This window comes from Anser brachyrhynchus (assembly GCF_964034855.1).
Source record: "Anser brachyrhynchus genome assembly, chromosome: 3".
NCBI classification, from domain to species: Eukaryota; Metazoa; Chordata; class Aves; order Anseriformes; family Anatidae; genus Anser; species Anser brachyrhynchus.
Window position 1 is genome coordinate 117,098,765 of NC_137696.1, and position 21,006 is coordinate 117,119,770.

A 21,006-nucleotide genomic window follows, 5' to 3' on the forward strand; every position below is an offset into this window, starting at 1 on the left:
AATTGTTAAAAATTATTTTCTCTACATACAATTTCATCTTGCCAAATATATATGTATTTTAATTGTATTTCTGACTTGCTTGACACTATGGGTAAATATAGCATTTACACATTTAGTAATAGTGGTGCCTATTTCTATTTCCACTCTCACTTCATTTTTGGTAGCATTTAATATGATACAGTAAGTATTATAGCAAAAGAGAGCAGTTCAAGATCTTGGATCAATAACGTCTATTAGGCAAATAATTTTGTATCACACAGATATGGGAGTATCTAAAAAAATGTAGCACCAGATTATATCCCTTCAGATTATATCCTTGAGTGGGCTGAAATTTCTATCAAGTGATTCTTCCACTTTACTTTTTCAAAACTGAATAATGTAGAATACAGAGTTCTTTTCTATATAACATCTTCAAGACTCTGCGCACTAAATAACCTCCATGACAGCTACTTGAAGTATCTTTCTTATCCCTGTTTTAAACATCCAGTCACAGCGTTTGTTATACTTAGATGATAAGACAGATTTGAATGCAGGTATTTCTCTTTCTTGTTTCTACTTTCAAATATTTTTTTTTTCTTTTACAAAGGTTGTAGATTTTGAACACCTCTTCCATAGTATCTAATTACTCTAGACATTTTTTAATGTTTTCATTTTCATGCCACATATTTGATATATCCCATTGTACTGGATCTGACTGTGACGGCATTATCTTTCCCCACCGCAGCTCCTACTGTGCTGTGCATTGCACATGCGTCTAGAACAGCGCTGATAATAGCACCAGTGTTTTTTTGGCTGTTGCTGAGCAGTGCTGGCACAGCATCAAGGCTGTCACTCTAGCCACACCTCCTCCCTAAATGCCAGTAAGCTGGGGGTGGGCAAGAGGTCGAGAGATGACAATAGACCCCAACTAACTGAAGGGATATTACACACCTTACGATGTCATGTTCAACAATAACAGCTGAAGGAAAGGTGGTGGTGGTGGTGTGGAATAACATACTTATTATGAAGGCATTTGTCTTCCAAAGCAGATCCTATATTTATTGAGGCCCTGCTTCCTAGGAAGTGCAGGAAGTAGTTGAACATCACATGCTGATGAGTAATGATTTTTTTATTTTTATTTTTATTTTTTTTGCTTTGCTTACATGCACTGCCTTTGATTTTCCTTCATTAAACAGCTTTTATCTCAACTGATGAGTTTTTTCATCCTGAGTATGCATTTTGCCCACTTGGCTGCCAGGCACACTGCTGACTCATGCTGAGCCTCCTGTTGATCAGCACCCCCCAAGGTGAGCAGCTCTCCAGGCACTCATCTCCCAGTCCATACCTTTGTCCAGCATTGTTCCATCCCTGGTTCAGAATCTGACAGTTTCCTTTGCTGAGCTTCATGCCATTGATGATTGCCCAGTGTTCCAATCTATCTAGGTCATAGAATCATAGAATGGCTTTGGTCAGAAGGGACCTTAAAGATCACCCAGTTCCAACCCCCCTGCCACGGGCAGGGACACCTCCCACCACACTAAGTTGCTCAAGGCCCCCACCAGCCTAGCCCTGAACACTTCCAGGGATGGCCCATCCACAGCTTCTCCGGGCAGCCAGTTCCAGTGCCTCATCACCCTCATAGTAAATAATTTCTTCCTTATATCTAGTCTAAATCTCCCCTCTTTTAGTTTAAAGCCATTCCCCCTTGTCCTATCATTACGCTCCCTGACAAAAAGTCCCTCCCCAGCTTTCCTGTAGGCCCACTTTATGTACCAGAAGGCTGCTGTAAGGTCTCCACGGAGCCTTCTCTTTTCCAAGCTGAAAAATCCCAACTCCCTCAGCCTGCCTTTGTAAGAGAAGTAATTCAGGAGAGATTCATAGATCTCTATGCAAAGCCTCTCATACCCTTCAGGAGTCAACAGTACCTCCCAGTTGCCAGACTTCTGGTCACAGTATTTACTTTGTGTGACTCAGAAGTCTCAAATGCTGAAATGAGACTGGCTTAGATAGGAAGAGCGTATAGTTTTCTTTCACAGATACTCCTGAACAATAACTTTATTCTTATATCTGATTGCTATTATAATAATGTTTTTTGTGGAGGAGAAGTGTACTCCCTGTCAAAAGCTGAAAATACATCAGCATTCACTGGCTAGACAGCTGCATGTACAAATAATACTGTTAGTCACAGTGCATTATGTGAAACAATATAAACCATAAAGGTTTTAAAAATGTATCTAATAGGGAGAAGTTTTCTGGAGGGGCAAATCAGTGGTTTCCGACAATGCAGATGATAAATAACAGACGAAAGGCAGCGAAACCAAAGCAGTGCTCCAACAAAGAGTGATGCTTACTTCCAGGCTAGTGCATCACTGCCATTCTCTGGTGTGTGATTCATAATGTGATGAAAATAGACTGGGAGAATTGCACCCAAACAGTAGCTACTTTTCTTCAGAAAATGAACCTTGTGTGACTTAGCTTGAGATATCTGCAATGATGATGCCAAAAGTCAAGATGAGTTCTACTGTATAAATTTAGAAATTAGAGAAAATACGAGAGATAGGTTACTTCACTAAAACTCAGCCTTTCAGATGATTACAGGACAACCAAGGGTTATATTTTGAAATGTGTCTCTGCTGACCGGATGTTCCTTCAGACCTGTGCTTCATCAACCTCTTTCAGGCCACTTCACTCAATTGCTGTCTGTGACACTCCTTAGTCTTTCTTTTTTTAATCCTCTGCCATCCTTTCCTGTAATGATGTGTTCTGATAATGTCTTTCCTCTAAACAGCTCCTATTAGGCTCCCTCTGTTATTCCTTCTGTGAAAGAATTAACATCATGCTTGTAAATCATGGTTTCCTTTTAAATCAACACTTTTTATTACACTTGTATTTTATATACAACCTCATTATCGTTTATCCATCTTTTCCGTTTAAAATAGAAATTTAGGGTGTCTAGAAAAAAATTTAATCCTTTCCTTCCTTCCTTCCTTCCTTCCTTCCTTCCTTCCTTCCTTCCTTCCTTCCTTCCTTCCTTCCTTCCTTCCTTCCTTCCCAGAATCACAGAATTGTCTAGATTGGAAGAGACCTCCAAGATCACCTAGACCAACCTCTGACCTAACACTAACAAGTCCTCCACTAAACCATATCACTAAGTTCAACACCTAAATGTCTTTTAAAGACCTCCAGGGATGGTGACTCAACCACTTCCCTGAGCAGCCCATTCCAATGCCTAACAACTCTTTCGGTAAAGACGTTCTTCCTAATATCCAACCTAAACCTCCCCTGGCACAACTTTAGCCCATTCCCCCTCGTCCTGTCACCAGGCACGTGGGAGAATAGACCAATGCCCACCTCACTACAGTCTCCTTTAAGGTACCTATAGAGAGCGATAAGGTCGCCCCTGAGCCTCCTCTTCTCCAGGCTGAACAATCCCAGCTCCCTCAGCCGCTCCTCATAAGACTTGTTCTCCAGACCCCTCACCAGCTTTGTTGCCCTTCGCTGGACTCGCTCGAGCACCTCGATGTCCTTCTTCTAGTGAGGGGCCCAAAACTGAACACAGTACTCGAGGTGTGGCCTCACCAGAGCCGAGTACAGGGGGACAATCACTTCCCTAGCACTGCTGGCTACACACTGTTTCTTATACAAGCCAGGATGCTGTTGGCCTTCTTGGCCAACTGAGCACACTGCTGGCTCATATTCAGCCGACTGTCAACCAATACTCCCAGGTCCTTCTCTGCCAGGCAGCTTTCTAACCACTCATCTCCCAGCCTGTAGCGCTGCTTGGGGTTGTTGTGCCCCAGGTGCAGGACCCGGCACTTGGCCTTGTTGGACTTCATACAGTTGGCCTCAGCCCATCGGTCCAGCCTATCCAGATCCTCCTGCAGAGCCTTCCTACCCTCAAGCAGATCAACACATCCACCTAACTTGGTGTTGTCTGCAAACTTACTGGTGGTGCACTCGATCCCCTCATCCAGATCATTGATAAAGATATTAAAGAGGACTGGCCCTAGTACTGAGCCCTGGGGGACTCCACTAGTGACTGGCCTCCAACTGGATTTAGCTCCATTCACCATGACTCTCTGGGCCCAGCGCCCCAGAGAGTTTCTAACCCAACGATGTGTACGCCAGTCCAAGCCATGAGCAGCTAGTTTCTTCAGAAGAATGCTGTGGGAAATGGTGTCAAAAGCCTTACTGAAATCAGGGTAGACCACATCCACAGCCTTTCCCTCATCCACTAAGCGTGCCACTTTGTCACAGAAGGAGATCAGGTTCGTCAAGCAGGACCTGCCTTTCATAAACCCATGCTGACTGGGTCTGATCGCCCAGTTGCCCTGCAAGTGCTGCATGATGACCCTCAAGATAATCTGCTCCATGAGCTTTCCTGGCACTGAGGTCAAACTAACAGGCCTATAGTTTCCCAGGTCTACCCTCCAGCCTTTCTTGTAGATGGGCATCATTTTTGCTAGCCACCAGTCAACTGGGACCTCCCCCGATAGCCAGGACTGCGGATAAATGATGGAAAGCAGCTTGGTCAGCTCTTCTGCCAGTTCTCTCAGTACCCTTGGGTGGATCCCATCCAGCCCCATCGACTTGCATACATCTAAGTGCTGTAGCGGGTCGCCAACTATTTCCTCGTGGATTATGAGGGCCACATTCTGCTCCCCATCCCCTTCCACCAGCTCAGGGTACTGAGTATCCAGAGAACAACTGGTTTTGCCGCTAAAGACTGAGGCAAAGAAGGCATTAAGCACCTCAGCCTTTTCCTCATCTCTTGTCCCTAAGTTTCCCCCCGCATCCAGTAAAGGATGGAGATTCTCCTTAGTCCTCCTTTTTTTGTTGATGTATTTATAAAAACATTTTTTGTTATCTTTAATGGCAGTCCTTCCTTCTTTTTTTCCCTAACATTTAAAATGTATTCCTATTCCTTTTTTTTTTTTCGGTTGGGGGGGTTGATTTTTTTTTTTTTTTTAATGTGAGACTTTGTCTATGGCTGGGTTGTGGGGACTTTTGTTTGGTTGTTTCAGGGAATAAAAAATTAGAAAAAAAAATTATCTCCCCAAATAAGTCTGGTACCTAAGGAACTACCTGGATATGTGGGACAGCCAGGTAAGCTATATCAGAAGTAAGCTTGTGGCTGTTCTCAGTACTATTCAATGGAATTATCCAATCTCTGTCATTAGTTATAGATTCATTAGACCATTAAAATCACCTTATATCCCGATGGAGCAAGTAACTTACATAAACTGGCAGAGACTGGATAAAGTTCCCATCCTAAAGATAAAGGTTTCTACACTTAATTGGTATTACAACCAGACTACTTGCTATTCTGAGAAGAGTAGCTGTCTTTTTTTGTATGTTTTACCAGAAATTCCATCCTGGACCAAAGAATCAGTTTCAATTAATCAACATTTTCCAATGAAAAATGCCCCAAAGGACTTTTAAAAACCATGATAAGCTCTTAGTGTTAGTTATTGGCCTGTCCTAATCATTTTCAGAAGTGTTATACAGAATATTTAATATAGATGAGAATAATTAACACGTGAAGCAATAGATGAAGCTCATGTAGGATATAGATATGATATGAATTCAGTAGAAATTGTATCCAAGCTCAAAATTTAACGTTATTGTTAGAATTAATTTCATGCCTTTTATAGTATTTTATACACTTATTTTTAGAGGGGATGAAAATTGCCCTTTGGAGGTGCCAGTCTCTCACCAGTGCCAGGAGAGGGACCTTAGATGACTAGCCTAGATAAGACATGTAACTTTTAGATTAATTCCAGCCTATATAATTATCTGAGATATGCTTAAAATGATTCAAAAAGTAAGAAACCTGCAAAGATAGGCCTACAGAATAGGAACTTCATTAAAAAAAAACACAGGTGAGGGAGTATAAAATGTCCTTGTGAAGGGTTCTTAGGTTTATGTCTGAAAGATAGTTAAACTATAGTGGAATATGTGCTATCTATAGATACAGATTTTTGTCTGAGACACCTTCAACAGAACAACAAAATAGACAACCTATAATAATTATCATCCAAAGAAAGCACAAATAAGGAAGTTAATTGTATACAAAGTGAATGTGGTCAATAGGAACAGGAATCCGTATTTGCAGTCAATAAGAGAACTTGAGGCTATCTAAAATCTAATAACTCCTCCCGCATTGTCACAGACCAGAATAACAGGGTCAGAGCTGGGCAGAGTATGACTTCTTCCTTCAGTGTGGGTCATGCTGATCATAATGCTTTTATTGTCTTGTTGCTGTGGGTGATCTAAAATGATCAGAGTGACCATCTGTTTGGCTTTAGCTATAAAAGGTCCTTGGGGGAGAGGTGTGGGGGCTGTGTGGTGTAGTAGTTATCCAAGCTATCTCAAAGAATATAGAAAATTTATAAATGGCTTAATCATCCTACTTGGTAGAAAATGCTTTTAACATATGAAAATGATCGGTCATTTGTCTTTTTGTCAGCTAAGCATATACTACTGAATACTATTATATAAGTAAACAACATTATAGTACAACTGTTGGAGGTAGAATGTAAATTATAACAGTTTCTTGGTGCTCCCAGCACCTTGACTACTTAATATTTGCTGAACCTTTCTAAGTCTGTTATGAAAAATATTCCTTTATGACAAGAAATAGGTGTTCTACCCTCTTCTGTTAATGTATTCATTTCCTCCTTCCACATGTGTAAAACTGTATGAATGATAGGGTCTACCCTAGAAGGGTGGAGACTGCAAGTCTGGGCAACCTGCTCCAGCACTGGACTGTCCTCTTGGGGAAAAAGCTTTTCCATATATCCAGCTACACCTCTCTTTTTTTTTTTCAACTTATTTCTATTCTTCTCGCACCACAGTGTGAATTTTTGATGTTTGCTTCTTAAAGTCCACTTCTTTACCACTTATACAGATTAGCATAGAGTATGTATGATGGCTAGGAACATGAAGAATTACTGCTTACCTACACATAGTCATTGCCGCTTTTGTTATTCCGATTCCTTTTAAATTCCTTTGTTCAACTCTTTTTATTAAGTACAAATGAGTCATATACCTGTTTCCTGGAACTTTAATAATTTGGTCTGGTGACTCAGTAAAAATGTACAGCGCTCCAACCAATTACTAGAACACCTAACAGGGGAGGATATGACCGTATTACACTGCCTCAAGCTTAAATGACATTTTTCCTATTGCAGGTTTATGTTATGAATTTAATTGAGTAAGAAGATAGCACTACTTCAAGAACCTAGCCAGTAGTCAGGAGGGGAAAAATTGCATTGCAAAGATCTTCCTGAAAACAAGTGATTAAAACAAAACAAAACAAAAACAAACAAACAAAAAAAACCCAACCAAACAAACAAACCTACAACCACTTAGTGCTTCATCTTGGTCTCTCACAAACTGGTATAATTAGCTATTATGATGGTGTTAGTCTTTATTTCTATCAGTGTAAATGATGTGAAAACCAAACCTCTACAGGTTTTTTACCATATGCAACATTACCTTAAGAAGTTAGTTTTATTTTTAACTGTGGAGGTATTTTATCAAAAGAGATGAGGAAAATCAGAGAAATGGTCTGCCCAAGTAATTTAATTAAGAAAGGATCTCAAGCCTGATGGACAGCACTGCTCCAGGATCTGTAGCTTTAAAATGGGCATTTACCTACATTTGAAAGTGTGGAGTCTGCCTTTTCCTCCTCTGAAAATGAGGAATGCATGAATACCTCAACACTGTTTCAACACATGCCATAAGCTCACCATCACCAGTCTGACTTCTGAGGTCTGTCACATTGCCTTCAGAACAATATGCAGATATTCTTCCAGACAGAAATTTTTCATGCTTATACTGAGGACTTACGCTGAGCATCCCATGCATTTTCTTTCTTCATGATGCTGATCCAAGACCTTTCTGGTGATCTTTTGAATGCCCTGTAGGGGTGCATCTACATTAACATTTTAGTTCAGAGGAGGCTTGCCCCAGTGAACCAAGTGCTTTTTGACCATGTTTTGCTTCACACTGGGAAGCAGTCTTTGAGCACCCAAAAATGGTTTTGTTTGCAATGAAACTAACCCAAAAGGTGTACAGCTAACTTTGTCCAGCCACTAATGGAAGCTCAGTCAGCCACACCAGATTAATACTAGAATGAACCCTCCAAAATGCCTGTAATGAAAATGACAGGGCCCTAACAGCAACTCTTCCCCTCTGTAGATTACTACTCTTGGGCAGCCCTGCCTGATATTGTAAAAACACCCTAAATCAGCTGTAGTGATTGTCAGGTAGGCTTGTTGTAGAAGGGACATAAAGGATTTCTTATTAACATTTGGCTTCAAATGTTAGTCTAGTGCTAAGAAAAAAAATAATCTTATAGTTCTTACACATTTTTTTCCCCTTTGAAGGTCCAGAATCCTGAGCTTTTAGATACTTAGTCTAGTTCTACTCACGTAAGTTAAACAGTGCTGGGCCTATGTCCCAGAATTTTGTATACTAGACAGTGAAATTATTTAAATGGTTGCCAGTACAGTTTTGCCTTGGACCGGTTGGTGGTCCTTCAAATGATTCTCCAGCACAGTTTGCAAGCTAGTTGAAGTCATGGACCCTTCCCAAAAGGACCTAGGGACAAAGCCACACAGGTGCCTAAGGGTGTTAAATAGCATGTATGCAGCTGGACTATGTCAGCTTGCCTCAAATCTAAGGAAACGGCTCTGTTGCTGGTGAGATTACTTGTATTGATATAGTATCATAGAATCATAGAATGGTTTGGTTGGAAAACACGTTGAAGATCACCTAGTTCCAGCCTCCCTGTCATAATCAGGGCTGCCACCCACTAGATCAGGTTGGCCAAAGTCCCATCCAAACTGGCCTTGAACTTTTCCAGGGATGAGGCATCCACAGCTTCTCTGGGCAACCTGTTCCAGTGCCTCACCACCCCCAGAGTAAAGAATTTCTTCCTTATATCTAATCTAAATCTATAATCTTTTAGTTTAAGACCATTCCCCTTTGTCCTATCATTATCTACCCAAGGAAAGAGTTCCTTTCCATCCTTTTTATAAGATCCCTTTAAGTATTGAAAAGCTGCAGTGAGGTCTCCCCAGAGCCTTCTCTTCTTCAGGCTAAACAGCCCCAGTTCTCTCAGCTTTTCTGAAGAAAGCAGAGGTGCTCCAGCCTGCCGATCATCTTTGTAGCCCTCCTCTAGACTCACTCTAACAGCTCCACATCTTTCTTGCACTGGGGGCCCCAGACCTGGACACAGTGCTCCAGGTGGGACCTCACAAGGGCAGAGCAGAGGGGGACAGTCACCAGTATCTACCTGCTGGCCACTCCTCTGCTGATGCAGCCCAGGATGCAGTTGGCTTTCTGTCACTGCTGGCTCATGTTCAGCCTTTCATCCACCAGAACCCCCAAGTCTCTCTCCGCAGGGTTGCTCTCAATGAGTTCTTCTCCCAGTCTGCACTCATGTCCGGGATTGCCCCGACCCAGGCGTAGCGCCTTGCACTTGGCCTTGTTGAACCTCATTAGATTCACATGGGCTCACTTCTCCAGCCTGTGCAGGCTGGAGAATATAGCCCAGGTTAGATGGGAAGCAGGCAATGAGCAGAAAGGAAGCTGGAGGCTTCACCTGACTTGCTGCTGAGGCTTTTTCTCTTGCATGGCTGCAGAAGAATTTTGGCACAGGAGAGTTTTTGCAGACCTTTGCCTCCTGGCCTTGCTCTGCAACAGGCCAAATCTCCCCACCCCATTATAGTACATGAAGAAACCATCTCAGTCAAAACATTTAATTAGAGAATGGACAGAACAAATGTTCCTGTCCCTTTAAGTGCTGTTCAGGAGCTGCAAATAATCTAGCTGCTATTGAAAATTCATTTTTTTCTGAAGTGTTTTTAGAATAAATTAGTTGTAGTTTTGTGTAGAGGGCAAATTGTGTTATTTAAAGCGTGGGCAGCAGCTGACAAAATAAAATTGGAATTATTTGTGTTCAGAGTTCAGCCTTCTCTTCTCAGATTCATCTAGCTCTGCTGGCTGGCGATGAGGGATAGGGAAGAGATGTCATACTGTGATGGAATGATCTATTCAGCATTTTTTTTTTTTTAAGGCATCAGCCCGCAGATGTAATCAGTACTTTCCTCTCTATTCCCCTAGACTTCAGCCCAATACAGAAAGTATTCACATGTTGGATACTGACTTCTTTTATTGCCCTGTTCAGCCTAGTAGGTATTGGATGCTACCTTTTTCATTAGGACTTAATAAAGCACATTTAAATAAAAGATACATTTAAATTGTCTCTAAAATGGAAAATGCAGGACGAAAAGTCTAATTTGCCTAGCCAGCAAGTTATGCTGCACAGAGAAAACAGGGAATTTACAGTCTTAAAGATCCTCCTTCTTAGTTAAAATTACAGCCAACATTCAAAAATGGGAGATAGAGTCATGAATAACTCTAACTACTATAAGTCCCTTCTCCTGACAGGTATATTTACTAGTTTTACTAGAATTTTATACTTGTATAAATAAATTTATACTATTTTATGCTAGTATAAATAAATATTTACTATATTTGCTATTTACTAATCTTAACTTCAGAGATCTGAAATAAGGAAAAGATGAAACCATACTGTAACAAGATTAACATTGTCTTGTTGTCTGGTGTTACCATATTTACCATTTCTTTGTAATCTGACCAATATTCTCTAGAAGGATGAGTTTATATGATGTCAATAACCTAAAAATTATACTGTGACTTTCTTTAATAGCCTTTTGTGTGTATGTGTGTGAAATCAAAATTAATCTAGAAAATTAGGTTTTAAGTCCTTCATTCACTTGTTGAGAAGTTTGATCTTATTAATGTGAAGAATTGTTCAGGTAGGATTAATGTGAGCTAGCTTTAGCCATCCAAATATCAACTACAGTATCAATGAATAATTTAGGTTGGAAGGGACCTCTTGAGGTCAACTAGTCCAAGCTCCCACTTCAAGCTCATGTCAGGTCATTCAAGTGTTTATACAGCTGAGTCTCACACACTGCCAGTGATGGAGGTTCTCCAACCTCTCTGAGCAACCGGTGTCATTATTTGACAACCCTCACGGTAATTTTTTTTTTTTCAGTATATCTAATCAGAATTTCTCATGTTGCAACTTGTCGCTGTTGCCTCTTATCCTACTGCTGTGCACCTCCAAGAAGACTGGCTCTACCTTCTCTGTGTACTTCAATGAGGTAAATATAAACTGCAATAAGGTCCCCCTCGAGCCTTCTCTTCTCCAGTCTTAACAGACCCAGCTTGCTCAGATTCTCCTGGGATGCTCCGGTCCCTAGGTCAGCTGAGTAGCCTCCACTGAATTTGCTTCAGTATATCAATATCTTTTGTGTAATGAGGCACCCAAAAACAATGCAGCACATCAAATTCTTGTAAGGCTTGTTCTCTGGTCTGTCTATATCCTTCTGAGGGGCAACCTCCACCGTGTTGACCGGTCTCACAATCTGATGTCATCTGTAAACTTGCTGAAGTGTACTATCCTATAATTGAGGTTGCTAACAGAGGTACTAAACAGTATTGGTCTCATTTAGTCTAAATGAAGCGTTTGCACTTTCTCTGTGTTTGAGAGCACACTGTCACTCCAGAAAAAGGGTATTCAGCACAGCCTACACCTCCATCTAAAAGCCCTATAAAAGGCAACTTAAATTCTAGGGTGGAGTGACTGAGATTTTATGTAGTGGTAATATTGCTTCAGTCTGGTGTGGATGTATACGAAACAAGTGGAGTTAAATTGGATTCATGCTGCTTTAACTGACAGAGAAATCTTCCTTTTCAAATTGTTTATGGGTTTGTACAATCGATGATCATTTTACTGGTAAAACCACTATGAAAATTAAACCAGTGGTTTACAGCTTTTAACTATTTTATCCTTAGTCCACTCATGACATACATAAATCAGTTGTAATGATTCACTTACAATTAATTAGATGGGGTAGTTAGAAAATATAGTACATAGGACATGAGTTTTCCTATAATTAGGGTGAGCAAATTGTGCTAGTGAGATTATAGCTGACTTTAAAAAAAAAAAAAATCTTTCCTCTTAGTAAATCTCCTTCTGCATAAGTCAATCCATGTATTTGGACTGGAATTAGTGTCTCCTAGATATCAGCACAGAAAGACTGTTTTAATCCATCAGTGACAGATGGCAGACCAGTCATTGGTCCACCTTGCTGTCATGTCTCTACACTTCGTTTTTAATCTGGTCAATAATGTTTGCCAGGATAGCTCTCTAAGCTGCTCCCGGACCCTGACATTTTGAAATAATCAACCTGCTTTACAAAAGAAATGTATTTAGACAAATTAATGAAATGGCTTTTGTGAAGGAACATTTTTTGAGATTTGTTCACTGAGAAATTCAGAATGAGAAATTTTATTGCTGTCAAAAACCTCAGTAGATGAACTGTTTTAAGATCCAGAATGCTGAGCAGGGATAAAAATCAGAAAGACAGGTGTTTCTTTTTTTTACCTATAGCAAAAGAAGAAGAAAAGGTCACTTGCCAAAAGGACAGCTGAAATGGAATTAGTTTTCAAATTATAAGATTAAAGAGTGTTTCCTTGAAGAGAGTGTTATTATAAAGTGTGCAAAGAAAGAGAAGAGATTAAAACGTATGGAAGATCTAATCAGAGCAAAGATAAACTCTGTATCCTATAGGTTATGAGGGTTTCTGTGCGCTTTGTTTGCCAGTAGGGTTTCATAAACCACAAAAGGCTGAAATCTTAGTTTCAAATATGAGGTTCTTTCTTATGTGCAGGAGGAGCTCACCTCTTTTTGATTTTGTATAGGTGAAAATGGAGCAAAGCTTCCACAGAACAGAGGAGAGAAAAATTACCTAGAGAAATTTCTCAGACATAACTCAAGTATTTTTCAATGTCTAGGACAGATTCAGCTGCTGTTTCAGTTGGTGTAAATCCTCAGTATGGGTGGCTAAGTGTTCTCCTTTGCTATTTACAGAGGAGTTTGTGTGACTATTTGCATTGCTTTTTAATAAAAGAAAGTACTTATCATATGCAAATCCGGCATTTCATGGTAAACAATGTACCCTCTGAACTACAGGGCACCACACCTCCTGCTCTGTGTTGTCAAATGGCTTTCAAAACACATGGCAGGTCTTTCTATAATATTCAAGTGTATTAACCCTTCAATTTCTTTCTTTGCTTTTTTTTTCTTTTTTTTTAGTTTTTGTTTTCTCAGTCTTATTCGAGCTTTTAAGTTGAGTGGCAGAAAGGAAGGGATAAAAGTTTATGTAAAGAAAGGAAAAAGACTGGCTGTGGTATTCTGTTATGCTGCTAAAACTTGTCCTTTTCTTCCCAGTTGCTCTCTATGCAGTCAGCCCCTGCCCACACCCTTGCATGGGGTAGCTCTGTCTCAAATTCTGGATTTTTCATTTGCTGTTGTCTAACTGTCTGAGGTTCAAACCAGAGCATTTCTCCAGCCTGCTAGGTCCATCTGAAGAGCAGTTGTCCTCCAAACACATCAACTTCACCCGAGTTTCAGATGGTACCTTCTGTGGCATTGCTTGACTCTTGAGTGAAGGCATTAAAGACCACCAGCCCCAGCACCCACCCTGAGGGGTGGCACCAGTGACTGGTCACCAGCTGGGCTTGCCCTCCGCATTTTCATCTAAGCATTTCTGGTTTGTAATGCTGTGATGGTATGGTCCACGCCCTGTAGTAAGAAACATTTTTTTCTCTTTGTTTAGGGAGAAAATGGGGGGAAGAAATAAATAGCTGGGCTGAGGGGGAGGGTGGGGGGTGGGGAGAATACTTATTCTCTCTTGTTGTCTGTTATCCCTCCTTACCTTCAAAACCTTCAATCTGAGAGTCTGATGTCCAGTAACTTCTGATTTGCCAGTTTTTGCTTGATTTTAGGTTTTTGATTTTTTAAGCAGGTTTTTCTAAGCTTTCTTGTAGAGAGTCTGGGCTTTCTAAAACCCTAGATCAGCACAATGATATTTACATAGGTTCATCTTTATTTATTTATTTATTTTTACTTCTTTTCTTCCTCTTTTGTTCTACCATGCTCCCCTCAGCATCTTGAGTTTTCACCATGTTTTCTACTAAGGGATCTTTTTTTGAGTTTTCAATGCCACTTCTGAAATGTGATTTGTGACTCTAGCATGTATGACTGTCAAGGCAGTTCTTCACTTGTAGGGATATGTACAGAAATGAGGGATTGGTATGATTTTCAGAAATGCAAATGTCCTTATTTCATTATTTTATTCTATATCTCTACCTTCGCAGTTATATATATTTCAAAACTGTTACATGTAGATATTATATAGTGTGATCCCCTTCTGGGAAAAAATTGTCCTTGAAATACTAGCTACTACCTCTGGGCTTTATGCAGTGCTCCTTAGTCATTTGTTAACCAGTGAAAATTCCCATTAAAATTAAATTTATTTATATGAATATGTCAGCTAGACTGAGGTACTTGCATATTTCACCTATAACCCTATGACACTTTTTCAGACTGAAAAGGTAACCTTAAACTCCAAGTAGTCATATTTCACCATCTTATGTTTCAAGAAATATTGCATTGATTTCTGTGACACAAAACGAAGTAGTTTGGTTCCTACTTAAACAGTCTTCAGGAAGATTTTCAAGATACTCATTAAACTCATTCTTCATTGAGAAGATCTTTTCAATCCCAAGTGCTATAGGAAGGGATTCAAAAAGAATGTATAATGTCTATCAGCAGAGAAGTACGGAACATGTATTTAATGATCTCTGTAGACTTGAATTGACACAATGCAAGTCTGCGATATGCAGAGATGAGAAGCAAAAGAGCTTGAAAGTGCCTGACCCACAATTTTACATCTGCATGCTATTTATCACCTACCATTCAGAACACAGCAGGTGGTCACCATGATGATGCTCAATGGAGTTTTCCATCTGTCTTTAAGAGGACTATGTGATTTCTTTCTCTCCCTCCCCCCCCCCTTTTTTTTTTTTAGCACGAGATTCAGAGCAGTTATTCTGCAATTTAGAAAAAGTATGGTAGTTTTATTTATAGGGATTTTATTGCATTTATTTATTTATTCATTTGTTGTCATTAGGCAACAGTTCCATAGGCTGAAAGAGAGCTGGAAAATTGGGATTGCCCATTCCCTACCAAGCACAAATATTTTATGTCTTGTGTTTAGAGCTTGATTTTAGAATCTGTAGGATATGTGCTGCAGTGGAAAAAGTTGTTTTGGCTATTAATGAACCAGACAACCATCCCTAATATCCCTTCTGTTCCTAATTTCTATGACTTCATCATGCTTTCTCACAGTATCCTAATTACTTGTTTCATCTCTGCTCCCCTTCTTCTATCCAGGTCTTAAAAATGCTGTTCTCAACTTTTATTGAGTTTAGTAGATGTGATGCGCATTCAGTGTCTTACATTATCGGCCCAATAAATGCAAAATGATTCACATCATCTATCTTAACTCTGTCTATTCTGCATTTTGGGCACCACATTTTTCAATTGATCCCTTGTAAGAGTACAGCGTTGCTCTTCTCTGCTGCAGTCTGTGTTCTTCTACTGATAATATTCAAACACTAACTCCCCAATTCTTTTCAGTGGGAAATGAACATTATTCAGGGAAGAGGGGGGGAAGCACAGGCAAAGAAAGAAATGTGTGTTTAAGTTGATCACTCAGGGCAGAGAAGGAAAAGAGCGAGGAGGTTAGGAGACAGAAGAAAGTAAATTATTAGTAGGAATGTAGTACTGCAGAAGAGAGGCTATATTAATTTCAGACCTAAGCTGGTAATTCCATGTGATGTTGCAGTGAATCATGTAGACAGACTAGCTTGTATTTCTTCTAGCTCAGAGATCTCTGCAGTACATTTTATTGCAATAGAAGGCAATATAGGCACGTTGAAGAGAGCAGGACTTGGTTAGCCTCTTAAAAATAAGGCTGAAAAGGGACATAATTAATTCTTAAAAGCAAACTCGGGAGAATAAACAACAGGAAAGGGAAAGAATTGTTTAAGGTAGGGGAAAACGTCAATACAAGAACAAATAGTTATGGATCACCAAAGACGAAAATGTGTGGGGGTGAAATAGATTATGTTCTAACTATTAGAGAAAGTGGGTGATGCAAGAAGATGGTTATAGGATTATTGAGGATAAAGAAAAAAAAAGGAAGAACAAATACCTCCCAACACTATTTTGTATTCCTTGCTTAAAAACCTGAGTATCTGGGGCCATGTTTTTAATTCTTCATTCAGAAGAGAAATCTCCCCTGCAATTCTCGCAGGTGCAAATTAAGGAGTCAATAGTCACTTTTTATGCCTTTCCCCATCTTCCCATCTTTTGGGTAGGCATCTCTATGTCATGTCAGCAGGTCAATTTTTAATAATTTTTTGTATTTAGAGAGGACATCATTCAGAAGGCCTTTAATGATAATATATAGAAGGAATGATACAGAGAAAGTGCACTGAGATGGTATATTAAAATCTTGAGTGACAAAATGGGGAGAATACACACATCCCCCCCCACCCCCCCCTTTTTATTTTCCACAGAAAACATTTTTGCTGGAAAATATAACTTTAAGGCTGCTAAATGATTGACACATTTAGGTCATAGTCAACAAATATTTCATCAATTCAAAGGGCAGAGGAAGGATGGGTCAACATGTTTCATGCTAGCATTTCCTTGAAAAGTTCGAATTTTCAGTCTGTTTTTTAAAGGAGTTGTGGGATGTGAGACTTCAGAGGAATATTTGGGCCAGATATATTCTTTCAAGGCAATAATGTTAATCTCTTCTGTCAAATAGATAAAGACTGCCAGAAAGAAAAAGAGAGAGTGGTAGAGAATGAGCACATACTGATACTTAGCTTAACTACGTTACATGATGAAAAATGAGTTCTATTATTTTCAGAAAATAAAGAAACCTAGGAGACCTTTAAAAATAGGGGAATCTGTATTCTTTTAATCCATAACTCAAACATTTTCTTCACAGTTTGCCCATTCCTTGTGAAGAACTCTAGCCAAAGACATACATGGATCTTATACACAGGGAAGTCTTTTTATTCTTGAAAGCTTCCCTAGCTCTACTTCCTGATATTGATATACAAGGTGGGGGGGAAGGTAATTCTTAAGATAAGTCAAATTTTCTGCAAGTGATGACTTCTCTCACAGCAGTGATTTGTTTCAACAAAGACAGTAAATTTTTAAAGCATTGATGAAGTTTGAGGACTTGTACTGCAGAAAAACAAACAAAAAATACTCTTAGACTTGGAAATGGTCTTTGTGGTTTGTGTTAATGGTATGTGGGTATAAAAGCTGGGCCACCCTCAATCTTTGTTCTGAGACTCCTAAACTTGTCCTTTTTCTAGCATAAACAATGCTAGTGTAACAATTCAGTCAGAATATTTTTCCTATTACACTGGTCATGTTTAGGTTTGAGTAGACTGGGCAATAATTTATCTTAGAGTGAGTGAAGTGAATGGTAGTGCTTTATCAAAATTTTCTTTCAATTCCATCAGTGCTTTGCTGACTCACACTTAATTCAGACCCTATTTTAGTTTCAGATAACTTCCCAGGTTTCTTCCTCTGTCTTATTCCATAGGGCTCTCTCTATGGCAGGTGATAACTTGGGTCATTACATTTCCCTTTGGGCAGCAGCGGATGCTTTCTTCTATTTGTCTCATTCAACTGCTGTGAAATCTGCCCATGGGTAGCAAGAGTTTATTACTTTTTTCCCCTGGTGTTTTTTTTTTTTTTCCCCTCTTTCAGCAGCACCAAGCCAGAGTGTGCTGCTGAACTATCAGAAATTCTGCTTCATTGATTTCATTTAGAAGCCTTTTGTACGTGTGTCTTTGCCAGAGCATCCACAGCATTATTCTCAGTTCTATGCTGACTATAATCCTTTATATTAATGGCTCTCTATCTGTTCAGCCCTCTGCTGCTTGACCCTTGCCTTGAGCTCTGTGTATTTCTGGTAAATATTTTCCAGTATATGATCTTGAAGCAAAAATTAGGTTAATGCTGATATTTTTTGTAGTATGCATTTCTTGCTCCTCTCATCTATTTAATGGATTTTCCAATTAAAATGGACCTTCCTGGCCATTTTATCTGACCCCTGTATTACAAGGCTAAAGAAAGCTACACAGCAATTGCATGATGATGTAATGACAACAGCACTTCATCTTTTTTGTCCTTCAGCTTGGGGGAGAGGCACAGATGAGTGTTAAGCACATATATACATGCGGATGTTCATACGTACCCTCATTCTGTCACTTGAAAAACAGGACATTCAGAATTTCAAAGAGACCTGGTCACAGGCATGTACTAAAAAGCTAATGTTTATGAATAGGATGAGGTATGTTTATTTTCATGCATGGGTAGTCTTTGAAGGATGACTTTGTTTTAGTACAGAGAGGTCTGCAGTAGGTTGTCCTAAACTCCTCTGGCCACACATACACTAGATCTTAAACTGTTCGTACTGGTTCAAAAGATGGAGCAGCTGAGGAACACTGGCAGATTGCATGCTGATTTGCTTTGTGTTTCAGTACCTATCAATAAAACCATGCGTGGCAAGTGTGTCCTAAAATGTGTTCTTATACTCGTCTTTATCTGCTTCTGAGGGAAAGGGCAGAGCTGATCAGTTATAGTTAGTGATCTTGTTAGTGATCTTGGACAAGCAGATCTCTATTCCCATCTCACACAGGTATGTGTTCAAGCAAATATCCAGAATGATAAAAAATATGTCAATTTATATGTAAATATCAGCACATTAGGCACTTGGACTTCCAGACTCCTGCCAAATTGGAAACAAAGCCTGGGGTGTTACAAAGTCTGAGTCTCCTTATAGAAAGGAACAACTTCTTTTTGCCAGTTGAAAAAAAAAAAACAAAACCACCACACATTTGGAACATATGTTAAAAATCCAGAAATCCAGAGATTATTTTTAGTTCAGTTTTCATTTTATGATTAAATCTGGGGGAGAATTTCAGCCCACAAGTTTTACACTTTTCATCACTGAGTTCAGAATTATTATTGTTTAATAAAGACTGATATTCTTGAGTATTTAGTTACCTCCAAGAGAAACAGAAACTACTGTAGCAGTTGACAAGGTTAAACTTAAAACAAAATCTTGGAACAAAATAAAATGGAATAAAATAATGTACTTATGAAACAGTTATTTTTCATAGAGGACAGATTTGTGGAGGTGACTGAGAAATTCCATGTTGAGGTTCAGAGACTGTCAGAAAGGCAAACATCCTACAAGCCAGGAGTTTCCACTTTAGGGACACATCCATCTTCTTATGGAAATACATGACATTATATTCCTTGAGCTTGTATCTGAATAATGCGCAATATGTCTGGGCATCTGCCTTTAGATATATGTCATCTTCACAGACCTCATGGAAGTTGGTCTGCTTTTTTGCACTTTGGAAGTGTTCCTTATGATTTGGATGATTTGCATGATTTGCATGATTTGGAGCATCATGCTTTCATATTGTGGACATTGATTACTCTGTGTGCAAACTACTTGGTCATGTAACCAGCTTTTGAAGGCTTTGACCTTTTTTGGAGGGTGAAGATGCTGTACACAAAAATAATATAAATTGAGTGCAATATGATGTCACTATGATAGCATCTGATCTGACTGTAGGCAGTTAAATCAGAGGATACTCACTATGTGAGTGGACGTATATACATTCTAGTAGGAAGATAACCTGCAGTCTGGGATGTGCTGAATGTCCTATCAGCAGGGAAATCTCTCCGTGATTCTCATCAGGTTTATTTCCATTTGTCCTTGCACTGGGGATGAAAAGGATTGCTTATATTTTAAGGATGCTGGCTTAGAGAAAAAGTAGGGATTCAGTAGAGAGTCAGCAACAGATGGAGATCTGTCTGTAGAGGAAAGGGATATGAAAACAACAGCAAGTAGAGAGTCTGCTTCGGTCTTTCCATATACAGAGGTAAAAAGTGAATGGAGATATCAGTCTCTAAAAAATTGCTGGAAAAAGGGAAATATTAACTGAGACCTTACTTCCTCTTGTTTTTCACTTTACATAGTATGTGTGGGGGAAAATATAGATTTCTTTTTGTGGGCGTTATTGTATTTAACCACTTAAAATGAGATTTTTTAAGTTCCTTGAATAACATATTTTGCATGTTTCTAACATAGTTATTCCATTACTGGTTGAGAACAGTCCTGAAGATGGACTGTAGTGTGCAAAATTATGCACTAGTCAGGTGTGGGATGCACACCTGAAGGATGTAAAAAGGTCTTCAGACTGCTCAATCCATAAAAGTCATCTCCATGTTAAGAGAACAATGAACCTTTATATTTATAATTAACTCCTTTTATGATCATAAATAGAATGATACATAAAATGCATAGGAGGGGAGACTGGGGTCTTATAGACATCTGTTAAAATAGAATATCTCTATAACCTTATACTATACATTGTGGGCAGAATGGAGTAATCATACTCACTATTAAGCCTGGGCTAGAACTTCATAAATAGGAACATATTTCTTACAGCACAGTAGCTTGCCATAATTTTTGAACAGCCAATAGAATAATTTTCATTATGTCATGAAGAGACTTGCAGTGAATTAAAGTCTGAGTAGTATCTGTACAATTCATTGAGTCTGAGGCTTATAGGATATCTGTTCTACTTCAGGATTTCAGTGGGGTAAATGTATGAGTCTGGTAAACAGAGTTTAATCCTATTTGTTTGTGTCTATGTAGATAAAGAGAAAATGCTGTTGGTATTTTGAAAAGTGAAATGTTCGTATGCCTTCAAACATCAATGCTATAGCTCAGATAGTTCTTGCCTTTCATAAATATATCTTTGATTTTATGTTATTTAAGTTGCTTAAATAATAATTATTTTCCTGGGATATCATGACAAGTCATCTTCTATGTTGATTTTATTTGAGGGACGTTTGAACTGCATGATTGCAAGCAGAAAGTTTTTTCTTTTGTAAGGGATTTTTTTTTCCCCTTGGTCACAAATTCTAGCAAACTTTTTCGTTTATATTTTTTCAGGATGATA

General features: G+C 39.2%; 1 protein-coding gene across 8 annotated transcripts in view; it reads left to right on the forward strand.

The window, feature by feature from the left end:
- LOC308192194 (uncharacterized protein) overlaps positions 1–21,006 on the forward strand; it is an 87,534-nt gene that overhangs the window by 14,971 nt on the left and 51,557 nt on the right. For 6 of the 8 annotated variants that reach the window (XR_013948631.1, XR_013948632.1, XR_013948633.1 and 3 more), the window contains exon 3: positions 11,088–11,183. The exons of 1 other annotated variant lie outside the window; for it this stretch is intronic. Coding sequence is in view for 2 of the 7 variants with exons in the window: in XM_080585488.1 (XP_080441614.1) it covers positions 11,088–11,183 (96 nt within the window). In the remaining 5 variants the exon portion in view is untranslated. Of the gene's footprint in view, positions 1–11,074; positions 11,184–21,006 lie in introns of all 8 variants that reach the window. One more of the 8 variants, XM_080585487.1, reaches the window with a different exon arrangement.